This window comes from Squalius cephalus (genome assembly GCF_949319135.1).
Source record: "Squalius cephalus genome assembly, chromosome: 8".
NCBI classification, from domain to species: domain Eukaryota; kingdom Metazoa; phylum Chordata; class Actinopteri; order Cypriniformes; family Leuciscidae; genus Squalius; species Squalius cephalus.
The window spans coordinates 40,006,229-40,020,462 of NC_137129.1; the positions used below are offsets into that span (position 1 = coordinate 40,006,229).

The 14,234-nt window shown below is 37.9% G+C and overlaps 1 protein-coding gene across 2 annotated transcripts in view; it reads right to left on the minus strand.

Moving 5' to 3' along the window:
* The window catches only part of rapgef5a (Rap guanine nucleotide exchange factor (GEF) 5a), a 64,961-nt gene that overhangs the window by 36,101 nt on the left and 14,626 nt on the right, over positions 1–14,234 (minus strand). For both annotated transcript variants that reach the window (XM_079879714.1, XM_079879713.1), the window contains exons 4-8: positions 14,039–14,160; positions 12,030–12,192; positions 7,441–7,522; positions 5,687–5,735; positions 5,082–5,158 (exon numbers count right to left, since the gene is read on the minus strand). In XM_079879714.1, the coding sequence (XP_079735840.1) occupies positions 5,082–5,158; positions 5,687–5,735; positions 7,441–7,522; positions 12,030–12,192; positions 14,039–14,160 (493 nt within the window). The remainder of the gene's footprint in view (positions 1–5,081; positions 5,159–5,686; positions 5,736–7,440; positions 7,523–12,029; positions 12,193–14,038; positions 14,161–14,234) is intronic.

Consider the following 14,234-nt stretch of genomic DNA (forward strand, 5'->3'; position numbering starts at 1 on the left):
GACAATAACAATAGCACACAATAATACACTTTTGCATCCCTGTAAAGTACTAATGCCACGTAGAAGAACATGAAAACTTTCAATTTAATTAATAAAATTATGAATTAAAAAAAACTAATTTAAACTATTGTTTCAACATAATATTTAATATCGCAATAATTATACCAATAATATATGTGTGTAAACTGTAAAGAAGTAATGCAACAGCACAATAGCCACAACATTCATCTCATACTATACGAAAGCGCATGAATCGCATTATAATACTTCAGTTCTGTAAGACATACTGAAGCTGTCGGGAAAGCACGTATATCCTGCAAACGGGCTCGCATGGCAAAGCATGACTCGTATTGTCTTCAGCGAATGTATAGTGAGTTTGAGACTACAACTGAATCCAAAGAGCTGACAGACGAAACTAAAGACGGCAGGAAGATAAAGAGGGCTGTTATTACCTTGACTGTAATTATGAGCTAATGAGCGTCCAGACTCTGGGTTGATGGAAACCACAGAGGAGAACTAATCAGATCTTACCCTGCTTCACCACACACACACACACACACACACACACACACACACACACACACACACACACACACACACACACACAACGTCTCCCTGTGAACTTCATTAGGTTGATATGGTGATGCAAACCAACCACAACACTCTCAACGAACTTCCTGTCGGACAACAACACATCAGACGTTACTCAAGTCCATTAGAGAGTTCTCCTGGGTGTGTGTGGCCACTGAGATCCGACCCATGAATCATTTAGATCTGGAGAACGAGGTTTCCTCCGTCTAAAGATGCCGACGGGCCTCGACTGCTGCCCACTCCCTCACACACGCTTTATGAAAAAAACATGACCGCACATGTAATCTCGTGTCTCTTCAAACACGGCGGCGAATGAACGAGACTATAACCGTGTGAAAAGTGAAACGTCAATCTGTGACCCTTTGAATCTCCTTTCATTGGTTATTTTTGGGAAAACACCACATGGAATAATTATGGTTTTTTAATGTTTTTGAAAGAAGTCTCTTCTGCTCACCAAGGCTGCATTTATTTGATACAGTAAAAACGGTAATATTGTGAAATATTAGTACAATTTACAAACAGCAAAAAGTGTTTTTTAACATTGACAATAATCAGAAATATTTATTGAGCAGCAAATCATCATATTAGAATTATTTCTGAAGGATCATGTGACACTGAAGACTGGAGTAATGATGCTGAAAATTCAGCTTTGATCACAAATATAAATATAAATAAATTACATTTTACAATATATTCACATAGAAAACCGTTATTTTAAATTGTAATAATATATCACAATAATAATGTTTTTAATGTAAAATGCAGCTATGGTGAGCAGTAGAGCACATTGCTATGATTAAGCATGCTGCTATTATATTTTAACACGTTGCTAGCATGTTTTAACAAATTGCTAGCATGAATTAGCATGTTGCTAACATTTGCTAGCATGATTTCGGCCCTTTAAAGGGTTAGTTCACCCAAACATGAGAATTCTGTCAGTAATTATTCTCCCTCATGTTGTTCCAACCCCGTAAGACTTTCGTTCATCTTCAGAATCAAATGAAGATATTTCTGATGAAATCTGAGAGCGGTCTCACTCCTCCATAGGCTTCTCTGTAATTGAAACTTGCCGGCCCAGAAAAGTTAGTAAAGACAATGTTTAAAATAGTCCAAGTGGCTCAACCTTAAGTTTATCAAGCGACGAGAATACTTTTTGTGCGCAAAAAAAACAAAAATAACGACTTTATTCAACTCTCCATGTTCCTCTGTGTGGGTCTGAGTGAGTGCACGTAGTGTAACAGCGCAGCGCTTCTGGGTTGTATGTCAGAACGTAGGCTCACTATTGGCCAGCATCACACACATGACCAGCGTTGGCCAATAGTGAGCCTAAGTTCTGACGTACAACCCAGAAGCGTTGCGCTGTTACACTAAAGTATTCTCGTCGCTAGATAAACTTAAGGTTGAGCCACTGTAGTCACTTGGACTATTTTAAACATTGTCTTTACTAACTTTCTGGGCCGGCAAGTTTCAATAACATAGAAGCCTATGGAGGAGTGAGACCAAGCGTGCCGCACAAGCCCTGAAAAGTGAAGCCAAAACGTCTCGATCGCCCCCTGGTGGCTGGTCCTAGTATAGGTCATAAGCCCCGCCTCCCCGTGTTATTCAACGGGACGTGAGACCAACTAAACAATTAAATTACACTTCAAATATCTTTTTTCTAAAGGCGGTTTCTTTCATTTGCTGTCGTTTTTATCACGCTGATGCAAGTTCAAGTGTCTGTTTCAAAAATAGGTTGGTTTTTAGTTAGTTACGTGATGCGGTGGTGTAACGTCATGATTGACAGCTGTGATTGACAGGTTCTCTGAGCGAAGTAGTCACTGAAGCACCAACAGACATTTTTTTCGGGATCTTCGGAGGACTGAGGAGATTGTATTTACTTTATTTTAACAAGCCTCTTGTCGTACTGCAATCAATTTTTAAAAAAGTGTGCAGAATGCTCTCTCTCTGAGTGCATTCAGCGAGAGTGAGGGCGGAGCGTTGATTTCACGGCTTTACTTCCTGCTCACGACTGCGCAGGTCTGGTCCCGAGATCGCTACTGTGCAGGTCTGGTCCCGAGATATGGCGTTATATGTGTGCCTCAATCCTGAGCGAGTAATTGTAAGTTTTGAACACAGAGAACTATATTTTGCAAGCACATTACATTATATTTTGAACAGAAATTAACAATCGCAAAAAAAAAATACGTTTGAGCAAAGAAAAACGATTCCGTGCTCAATAAATGTATTTGCTTGTTTGCTATTATCCATATTAACGTGCAATAATAACCCCTCTCACGCAGTTTACTCAGGTGCTCTCTCACAAACTAACAAGGCACTTTTAAGTTAATAATAAAAAATTAAAAAATACTTACCAAAATGTGTTTTAATCCATTAGTCTCGCTGTAGTCAGTTATTTTTTTAGATTTTTTTTTTTAGTAAGCTTCCGGGATGCTGTAGATAGTTCCATAGATATCATATAATAAAGGATTATATATGGATATATGGATATCTATGGATAGTTCTACAAGACGGGCTTTGGTTCTACTAGCGATTTGATTGGAGACCAACAGCCAATCACAATTGACCTTTAATTTTCCGATTGGTTGATTTTGTGGCACACTTGTAACGCTGTTGCAAGTTGAGCGAGCGTGTGTGTCAAGAGTTGAGCGCGCACAGAATTAAGAGGTTGAGAGAGAGAGAGAGAGGGACTTGACAGGAGCGCAGAGAGTAAGTTTGTGAGAGAGCACCTGAGTAAACTGCGTGAGAGGGGTTATTATTGCACGTTAATATGGATAATAGCAAACAAGCAAATACATATCGGGACACTGGCGGCTTCACTTCTCATCAATGGAAGAGAGCGAAGGGGAGTCGTCCATCTTTTTTTACAGTCTATGAGTGAGACAGCTCTCAGATTTCATCAAAAATATCTTAATTTGTGTTATTGAAGATGAACGAAAGTCTTACAGGGTTGGAACGACATGAGGGAAAGTAATTACTGACAGAATTCTCATTTTTGGGTGAACTAACCCTTTAATTTTCCTACACAGCTGTGATGGTTTCATGTAATAAATAATAAAATAATTTAAACTCAATATTAATATTACATGTCCACAGCTACTTCACATCAGGGTTTATTTCGATGAGAGTGTGACGGCAGAACCCGGAAGTCTAACTCAAAATAAGTTGTAGAACAAAAAGAAAGTATTGTCAAGTTATGTTCACCACGGGCTTTATTTTACACATAAATCAAAAACCCCATTATAAAACCAGCACAGTAAAATCTGAAAGGAACCAGCGGTGAATTAGCCGACGTCACTCCTGCACTTCTCTACATCCCTTATGTGCTTTTTACTGAGAAAATCTAGTACATTATTAATGATACTGTTCATTTATCTGCCTGTTACTTTTTATTTATGACTCATGGCACGCTGTATTATGTATGACGGGAATGCCTGTTGCATTATATATGGTAGCATGTTAAAATGAATTAAATTAAAGTTGGCATGTGGTATATATGGTAGCATGCTGAATAAAAAGCAAACTAATGTAATTCATCTGTCGCTATATTGTTATATACAATATACGCTATGCAGACACAACGTCTGCCTCCGTTTTCCATGTAATTCTAGCGTGGAAAAACATCAGGGGCTTTACTGGACTGAGGCTAAAAATGGCCAACAAGCGTCGACTGACTGTCCACGGAAAAACACCGTAGTTAAAGCCCCTGCGAGCAATTCCTGTGCAATCATAAAAATAATGAAAATTATGAACTTTGAGGATGTCTAAAGTGACGGTATAAGTAGCCTAAAACAGCTTGTTTGTGTATGTATTTATGGAAAAGATTTAGATTGGGCAAAATGGTATCTTTAAAGGAATTCAGATACGTGTGTGTGTGTGTGTGTGTGTGTGTGTGTGTGTGTGTGTGTGTGTGTGTGTGCTAGCATGTGCATCTGTGTGCATGCGTGTGTGTATGCTAGCATGTGCATGTGTGTGTGTGTGTGTGTGTGCTAGCATGTGCGTCTGTGTGCGTGTGTGTGTGTACTAGCATGTGCGTCTGTGCGTGTGTGTCTGTGTGTGCTAGCATGTGCGTCTGTGTGTGTGTGTGTGTGTGCGTTTGGTTTATATTACATTGTGGGAACCAAATGTCCCCATAAGAATAGTAAAATCTGAGATCACCTCCATTGTGGGGACCAGCCAGCTCCCCAGCCATGAGGGGAATGGGTTAATAAACATACTAAATTATATTTTTTTGAAAATGTAAAAATGCAAAATGTTTCCTGTGATGGGTAGGTTTAGGGGTAGGGTTAGTGTAAGGAGATAGAATATACAGTTTGTACAGTATAAAAACCATTAAGTCTATGGAGAATCCCCGCAAAGTGAACCAGACATGTGTGTGTGTGTGTGTGTGCTAGCATGTGCATCTGTGTGTGTGTGTGTGTGTGTGTGTGTGTGTGTGTGTGTGTGTGTGTGTATGTGTGTGTGTGTGTGTGTGTGTGTGTGTGTGTGTTCACCTTGCTTTTGTCTTCAGTGGGTTTCGGGGCTTCTTGTGGAGAGCTGTCTGATGTCTCTGAGCTTTCGTCTTCTGACACTGGAGTAAGAGCAGCACAAATGTGAAAACACAAATACATTCGCATCGCATTGACCATCAGATCCACTATGCAAATCTTGCTGTAAAATCATATCTAAAAAAATAACATCAAAGGGTCATATCATGAATAATTGTAAACCTTCTGAAATAAAGCAGTTGTTGTACTACAAAAACACAGTTTCAGAACTGAAAAAGACTGAAAATATCCACAAAAACAGCTTGTATTAAAAATGAAAAACACATGAATAAACATTAACATCCCCTTTACACACCAGCAATGACTTTTTGATGATCAGATCCACTGTTACTGAAGCCCAGAGCATCACAAACTACAGAATATGGACATTTCATATACAAACTCGTTAGCCAATCACAATACAGGATGATTCTTAAGGCGGAGCAGGAATAAAAACAGGCATTTTAATTGTAAGGATCAGAGAAATGGTGGAAAATGGTCATAAAAAACTTGACAAAGCAGTCAAAAAAAGAGTCAGATATGATCCCTGTATGAATATAAAAGCGTCTTACTTGATTTCTTGGCTTTTCTCGCGAGAGCAGCAGCAAGTTCATTCTGCACCTGTAGTAAAACACATCAGTTTTTGACTGTAATCCGGTTAAAGCACAAGAGAACAGTGTCTTTACTTTATTCTACATGCAAATGAGCTCATCTTTCACCCACAGCGAGAACAGAAAGCAGACGACGAGCCTGTGTGAGTGTGTGAAGATCTCTAGAGCACAGCAGATCCACGGCTGTTAAAAACACAAAAAGAATCCCAAAGCAGCCAGACTCAGACAGCAGAGACTCATGGGATAGCGGAGGACAGCTGTGTGGATCCGCCTCGTTTGGAGACTGATTCAACATTTACAGTAAAGAGAGAATTGCCTCCATGTTTAGTGACACACTTAGGCCTTCCAGTTTGATATTTAACCACTAATTCACACAGTCTACTGGCTGTTTTTATGTATTTAATGTCTCAGTTTATATAAAATATGTTGTTTTCATGTCTGTATAGCTGCTTTAAAAGGTTTCATCTGGACCTTTTCATCAATGTAGCTTATAAAACACTTATAAAATAAAGATTGCAAAGTTTGTTTGGTTTGGGTTCAACTAAGAACTTTTCTTAAAAGAACCATTTTTTCAAAGTGTGAAGAACATTTTACTAATCTAAAGAACCTTTTGTGGACTGGAAATGTTCCACGGATGTTAAAGGATCTTCACGGAACTTTAAGATGCCAATAAAGAAGCTTTATTTTAAAAGTGAAGGCAAAAATGTTCAATGTGTTCTGGGAAATGCGTTATGATGTTTATGGTTACTGGTGTATTTCATTTACTGACGTACAAAATAATTGATTGAATAATTTTCACAATTAGAACATTTCAAGTTATTCTGAATTTTAAAAAAGCGAGACAGATGTATTATGTGCAAATTATGTCAAACACTTTCACACATTAAAAAATAACATAAAAAAAAGTCTTCAAGTAAAAAATAGATAACTATAACGAGTAATTGTCCCTACTGACAGTACTTTCCATAATGATAAACAATGTAAAGCACGGTAATTTATTACTTTTTGGAATGTCACAAAAATCAGAAATCAATGAGCAAATTGTAACCAAAATATGTATTTGATTTTTTTTTTTAAATATTATATATTTTACTTGTGTTTATATTTTTTTTTAATATTATGTTTTACTTATGTTTATATGTTTAGTATATATATATATATATATATATATATAGAGAGAGAGAGAGAGAGAGAGAGAGAGATATTACATTTTAATTTTATTTTTCAAGTTAATACATTTTATATATATATATATATATATATATATAAAATGTATTAAAATATTTCTAGAACTATACAAATAAAATTTTATATATATATATATATATATATATATATATATATATATATATATATATATATATATATATTCACATATTTTAAGTAAAAACTATTTAGTTTATAGAAAAAAAATCCCTTACAATTTTTTTTTACATTTCATGATATTTTCAAAATTCTAAAATGAAGATTTCCAGGTAGAAATTCTGGTAGCCCTGAATAATGTAAAACGCCCGACAGCGATGGTGTTTGTTGGAGAGCGAGCGCTTAGTTAAATGGATGGTTTCTCTGTCCGCTGGTGTCAGACGAGTGTCCATGTGATGGATGAGATTCTTTCAGGCTGGAGTGGATATTTACACACACCAGGGGACAGAAGACATGGAGTCAGGGATCTGGCACAAGGGTCAGCAAACACACACACACACACACACACTTACCGTGGATGTGAGTCTCTCCAGAGCCTTCATCTGGAGAATCTCACTGCAGATATCACGCTTTCTGTCGGGGTCTTCCTCGGGTCTGCAAGAGAACACACACACTTGATAAAACACCTCTGAAGTGACAATGCTGGCTGTCTCGTGAGAGCTGACCTCTGTGACAGTGATGTTCTGTAAGACAAGAAGCAGATGTCATGTTCAAAACAGGCCCCGTCCCAAATGGCGCACTTGATGTGTGTCCCAGCTTTCAGAAGTGCCCTCGACACACAACTGTGGCCAGTGTGCACTGATGTGGACTCCTACTGACAGGCTAAACGCTGTTATCACACCAGATTGAGGACTTGAAGGAAGACGATGGCAAAGGCATCATTTGGGACATGAATACTAGTGTACTACACTGGAAAAAACTGGTGTAGAAACAGTTTTTACTAGTAAATTTGCACTACGGCAAGAAACACATACATGAAATTTTCAAGTAGAAAGACTGTAATAGTATTTTCTTGTAAAACACTACAATATTGGTTTACAACTTTAAAAAAAAAAATGTTTTACAGTGTTCCTATCTGTGAATACTAGTGTACAGTATACTGTGCAATATAAACAAGCTTTCCATTGTGCATGTAAATATAGAGAGTGCATCCCGTCAAAAATAAAAACAGCAATTTTGCTTTTTAATCCATTTTTGAGTTAAAAAAAAACTAAATTGTAAATTGCAATATGATCATATAATCAATCAGGAAACAGTCGTTTTAAAAAATTGATTTTGGTTGATTTTGCTTAACTCGCCATTTTGGTATGGAAGGTCAAGTCAAGTGCAATGCATTATGGGATGCAGTAACTCATGCAGTGTGCTCTGGTTATATACTGCACTTTTTGGCAAATGTTGTAATGTATGTCTATGGTATTCCATGCATGCCAACAGATAATGCACATACTGTGCACAGTTAACATATTGCATACTGGAAGAAAAAAAATAGTATGCCATCATTCCAAGCACACTCAAAGCCCTCTCTGCTCTCTACTGCCTCCTGCTGGTGGTGCACTGCATTACACATGATACTCCAAGACACACATCAAGCTCAGACTGTGTTTTTGGCATGTGGTACAGGAAGTTTAAAAAACATGCATGCAAAAATAAGCCATTTTTAATGCTCAAATCCACACCCCACACTTACACTTCAAAATAAAAATAATTTTTGGTGGCTTAGGGTTCTTGAGTTACTATACTGTTCTTTAATAATTTAATTAAAGCTCTTGATTTTTCATTATATGTTCTTCAGAACATTTTACCGTTACTAAATAGTGTTTATGCATAAGCTATACGGCTCTTTGGGGATTTAAAAAGTGCATTTTTAGAGCAGATTGTGCATGTATAAACCACAACATGAGCAGAACAAACTGAAAACTGCTATAATCTGGGACAAAGCAGTTGTAAAGAGGAAATCTCCAGCACATCCTTCCATATCACACAGCTTAAACTGGGCCAGTGAGTTTGAGAAGTGGGCCAAAGTTTCCCTCCTTCTCCTCCACCGTCAGTCCATTCATCACACGACTGACACGCTTTCATCACACGACGCATCTCTCCTCCTCGTCTCTCTCTCTCTCTACCTCCACGAGTGATTCGTAATGACGGAGACTTCTAAATGAGTCAGGCACGCTTGCACGAGAGGACAATTCACACACACACAAACACACACATGCATGCGAACACAGACACGCTCACATATGCACACTCAAATGCACACAGGCAGGCAAATGTAGACACACACACATACTGTACGCAAATGCACGCTCATTCAGCCCACAGAACCATTACTAGTTTCACCAGAGATGAAGATAAAATTCAAATAACATGCAAATGAGCCGTGCGGCACGAGGTGTGTGTGTGTGTGTGTGTGTGTGCGTGTGGGTGGCTGAAAGAGAGGCTGTATCCAAACAATCTTGGCTAAAAGCCGTCCTCTTCCTGTAGCTTCAGGGCTTTTTGAGACCAGCACCACACAGATCAACAGAAACCACAATCATATTCACACAAAAGTCAGACTCATGTGACCATCTTTTTTTACATGTTGCATCTTTCGCTCTGGTATATAATAAAAGTCATGTGTGCCAAAAACATTACAACAGTGTCAATAACTAAATTGTTTCTACAGAATAATAACCGAACCAGTCTAGTCAATACTGTAACTACACAGATGTAAATGAACATTATTGGAGCAGGTTTTACAAGACAACACTATTTCAGTCTTTCCACGTTAGAATTTTTAGTTCGAATTATTATTTTCAGTTTCTTTGTAATCAATTGTGAAATTTAATAGCAATATCTCAGTGAAAATTGTTTCTACATCATTTTTCCCCCTCAGTGTAACCACTCAGAAGTATTTTGGGGAAGATGATCTCTTTATGACCTCTTTATGAACTTTTTGAAGCGTGAAACTGGTAGTTGCGTATCTGTCAACGGAGGGACAGAAAAAGAAATCTTCATTTGTGTTCTGAAGATGAACGAAAGTCTTACAGGGTTTGAAACGAGACATGAGGATGAGTTATTAATGACAGAATTTACATTTTTGGGCGAACTATCCCTTTAATTCATTAGTCTGATCCAAATCGATTCCTTTGAGTGTTATTGATGATTCATTAAAGCAATGCTCATGAGAGTGATTCGTGGATGAATCGAACAGCACTGGTCGTGATGTTTGTGTTTTCTGCATGAAGCCAGTGACAGCACAATAAAAAGGTTGTCTTTTCATTTTTCGTTCTCATTATTCTGCAGTATATAGTATTTTTTCCTCATCACGTTCAGTTCAGAAAGCAATCTCAGTCAGAAACTCGGGCAGACTAGAATTTCTTTTGCCGTGAGGCTGTTCGGGGTAATATCAGCAAACTTGCATGAGTTTCTTTTTTTCGTTTGATCTCATTTGGTTGGCTATTGCGTGAGGATCTCATTTCTGGTTTAATACACTCTCGGATGAGGAACGAGGGGGCGAAGAGATTCTGGCTGATTGGGGTCGAAGCGAAGCTCTGTGAAGCCGAACGGGATCAAACAGCTCGCCCGTCTGGTGTCACCGAGGCCAAAGCGTGTCACTTCCAATTCCGTCAGCGAGGGGGAAAACGCTGCCGTGGACACGGGACGCCATCCCATGTTCACCTTCCTGAAAATGACATCAGCTGTCCGTTCAAATTGAATCTTGCAGTTCACGTCTCTCTGCGATATCAACCTCGTCCTTCACTGCTAACAGAGCGGCCTGAATCAAATCTCGCCGCAGACACACTTGAAGCGATGAAAGCATTAGAGGATGGACACGTTCTCAATCCCATCATCTTTCGCAAAGACATGTTTAAGCCAATCAAAAGCTTTAATCTACACACAGCTTAGTTCAATCGAATTGAGGTTGAGTGAATGACCCAAACGCCGGCCGCGGGTTTGTTCTGATCGGGTCGTGGACTACAGGGGAAAACAATGTTGATCGTGAGCTTATCTTCTTCTAAAAAGGACACACATCTTTTGCTTTTGATGTCAAAGGCCTCGAGTCCTGGAGCTAAACTGGGATTTTGAAGGAGGAGGGGAACAGAAACCATCCACCTGAACCTCTTTAATAAAATCATCACCTGTGGAAACTCTTTTATGATAGTAATATACAGAAATACAACACCATTCAAGAGTTTGGGGTCGATAATGTTTTATTTTTAAAGAAGTCTCTTATGCTCATCAAGGCTGTCTTTATTAAAAAACACAGCAAAAATAGTAATATTAAGAAATATTACTCCAGACTTCAGTGTCACATGATCCTTCAGAAATCATTTGATGCTCAAGAAACATTTCTGATTATTATCAATGTTGAAAACAGTCGTGCCGCTTCATATTTTTGTGGAAACCCTGATACATTTTTCAGGCATCTTTGATGAATAGAAAGTTCAAAAGAGCAGCATTTATTTGAAACAGAATCTTTTGTAACATTATAATTGATCAATTTGATGCATCCTTGATGAATAAGAGTGAGTGTTTTCAACTGTTTTCAACATTGATAATAAGAAAGGTTTTTAAAAAATAATCTTACTGAACCCAAACTTTTGATCAGCCGTATAACAAAATCAAACAAATGATCAATAACATGATTAGCAAAGATATTGTCTCTGTACAAAAAAATGAAAACCCCTCTAAAGCTCATATACATGAGCCTATATACTCTCACACAAAGCAAACACACACATATTTTTATTTCCTGCTTCCTGAGAAGGATTTGTGGTTAAACAGGATTAACAAGGAAAAACCAAATCAAAAGGTCAAGAGAACAATTGGTTTCCTGATGCATCCGAATCAAACAGACGGACACATGGAGACTAGTGCGCTGCACAGTATATATAATGCATACTATTTCTTTAAATAATACATGATATGAGACAATGACAACTATCTGAATACAGCACGTTTATCCTGGATTTCTGTGCATATAGAAAGTTTACATACTGCACACAATATACAGTACAGGCAAACTTAGCATGAGTGGTACAGTAGCATTCTGTACATACTGACTGACTGAGCACATTAACAGACAGAGTTAGCATGTCACATGCATGATGGCTGTACTTACGGACTGACGACCCTGAACTGGACGTAGGGGACGAGTTGCAGAAGAAGACGGACACCGTTCTGCCATTCCTCCTCGTTGCGAAACTCACAGCCCTGAGCGTCGCACTCCTCAAACGAGAACTGATAGTACGTGTTCGAGTCTTCAAAGACCAGCCGCTGGTCCACTGAAGGGAAGACAGACAGGGATTTTCAGCAGGCAATGCAAACATATATTTTAAACTATTATAGCAGTACGTTTTATAAGAAAATACTATTTCAGTTTTTCTACTTCAGAATTTAATTTTTTTTTGTAATTAATTGTTACATTTAATAGCAATTTCTGTGAAAATTAGAAAAGTGAATATTGTTTCTATATCCAATTTTTTTTCAGTGTATGTGTCACGGTTCTGTTTAGTTAGTTTAATTTTCATGGATTTTAAGGGTATGTTTACATGACAGCGATATGCTTAAAACTGAGAAGTTTTTCCTTTGAGTTTTCAGACGACACCATTGTCGAAACGATCCACATTCACACGGATCCGCGAAAACGACTAAAAACGCTGTATTCTGCTGCCAGACCAGTAGATGGCGATGAAACACTAGATCGAACTCGTAATACGCATGTGCATGACGTCATCGTCTTCAAAGATTCGCATTTTTGTTGTTTATATGGAGACCGTTTTCAAACTTGCACTTTGAAACCCGTTTTCAAAAATGTGCATTTTCAGGCAACAAAAAACGCCGTTGTCGTGTAAATGAACGACCAAAACGCATTCAAAGATTTACGTTTTTATTTGAAAACGGTGCCGTGTTTATTATTTTCAGTCACATGTGTTCCTTTGGTCAGTTTCCCGCCACTCTTTAGTTGTCATGGAGATTAATTTATCATCACAGTCACAGTTGTTTGTCATTATTTCATAAATTGCAGCCTTTTCAGTGTTCATTTGTCGGGTCACGTCTATGTTAGAGGTTGTGTTTTGTTTGCCCTTCAAAGTGGATTATTAAAGACTTTTGAAACTTGATCTTGATCTTCTTGTTCTTCCTTCAACCATTTGCGAGTATGATGTGATGTGTGTGTGTGGTTGATATAGAGCCGTTCCAAGTTTATAGTCCTACGGAATTACAATTTTCCCAGTGGAATTTGTAAAATGATTCCCTAAAAAACCCATTAGAAATTCCAGAGGGAATCCACGGTGAATGAGCCTTCTGGGGTGACCTACAAATTTACATCACGGCTGAACAACTCAATTTGCTATTAAAGTTGATTCTTCACACTTTACAGTGTTAGGGATACAGTATTTCACGCAGTGTGCTCTATACTGCACTCTATGCCATGTTACAGGAAATTCTATACATTCGTAGAAAGTTTCTTGACTAAATTTTATAGAACACTTTATGCCAAAAAGATTGTACGGTCGGTATATAAGGAAAATGTCTTAAATGATTGCTTAATACAATCATTTTTAATGTGTAATTTAAATTTTATCTACTGATAAAGTATGTTTACGAGCTGCTTAATTCATAAAATGTAATTAAAATTAAAAATGAAATAACCCTAGGGTGCTGTTCGGTCATTTTTGATCGATCATGGACATGATTCGAAAAGGTTAAATAGTCCTGAAAAAGAAAGTCACACTTGTACTGTTCATGGTCAAAAATGGCCGCATTGGAAACGAATGGGAAACGAATTTCATCAAGTGGAAACGTTTGGTACTGCGCCCAAACAAAATCTGACTGAATACTTAGCTACATTTTTTTGAGATATCAACTTGTTTAGATTTATGGCTTTGATTTTCCTCAACGTTTTAGAGTAAAACATGTTTTGGATAATATATATTTCATATAAAATAAAATAAAAATAGTATTATGCATTATTCATGCATTGCATTAAATGTTTAATTTAAATGAAAGTACATAGTGGTTAAAGACACATAATATAAAGTGGGACCAAAAAAAATTCACAAAAAATGACTAAACCTTTAACAAAAATTAAAATCGAGCCCTGTAATAGTCTATAGTGGTGTGTGTTACCTGAGTGCAGGATCCCCAGCTCCAGAAGCACCTGCCAGACACGGGACGCCATTAACCGGCACTGAACCGACACACACTGTTCCAGGAGCCACTGGACCAGCTCCACTCCAACATAACTCCTCCTGCATGCACACACACACACACACACGTTACTCTCGCTGCTCAAAAGTGTGCGGTCAGGAAGATTGATTAAATA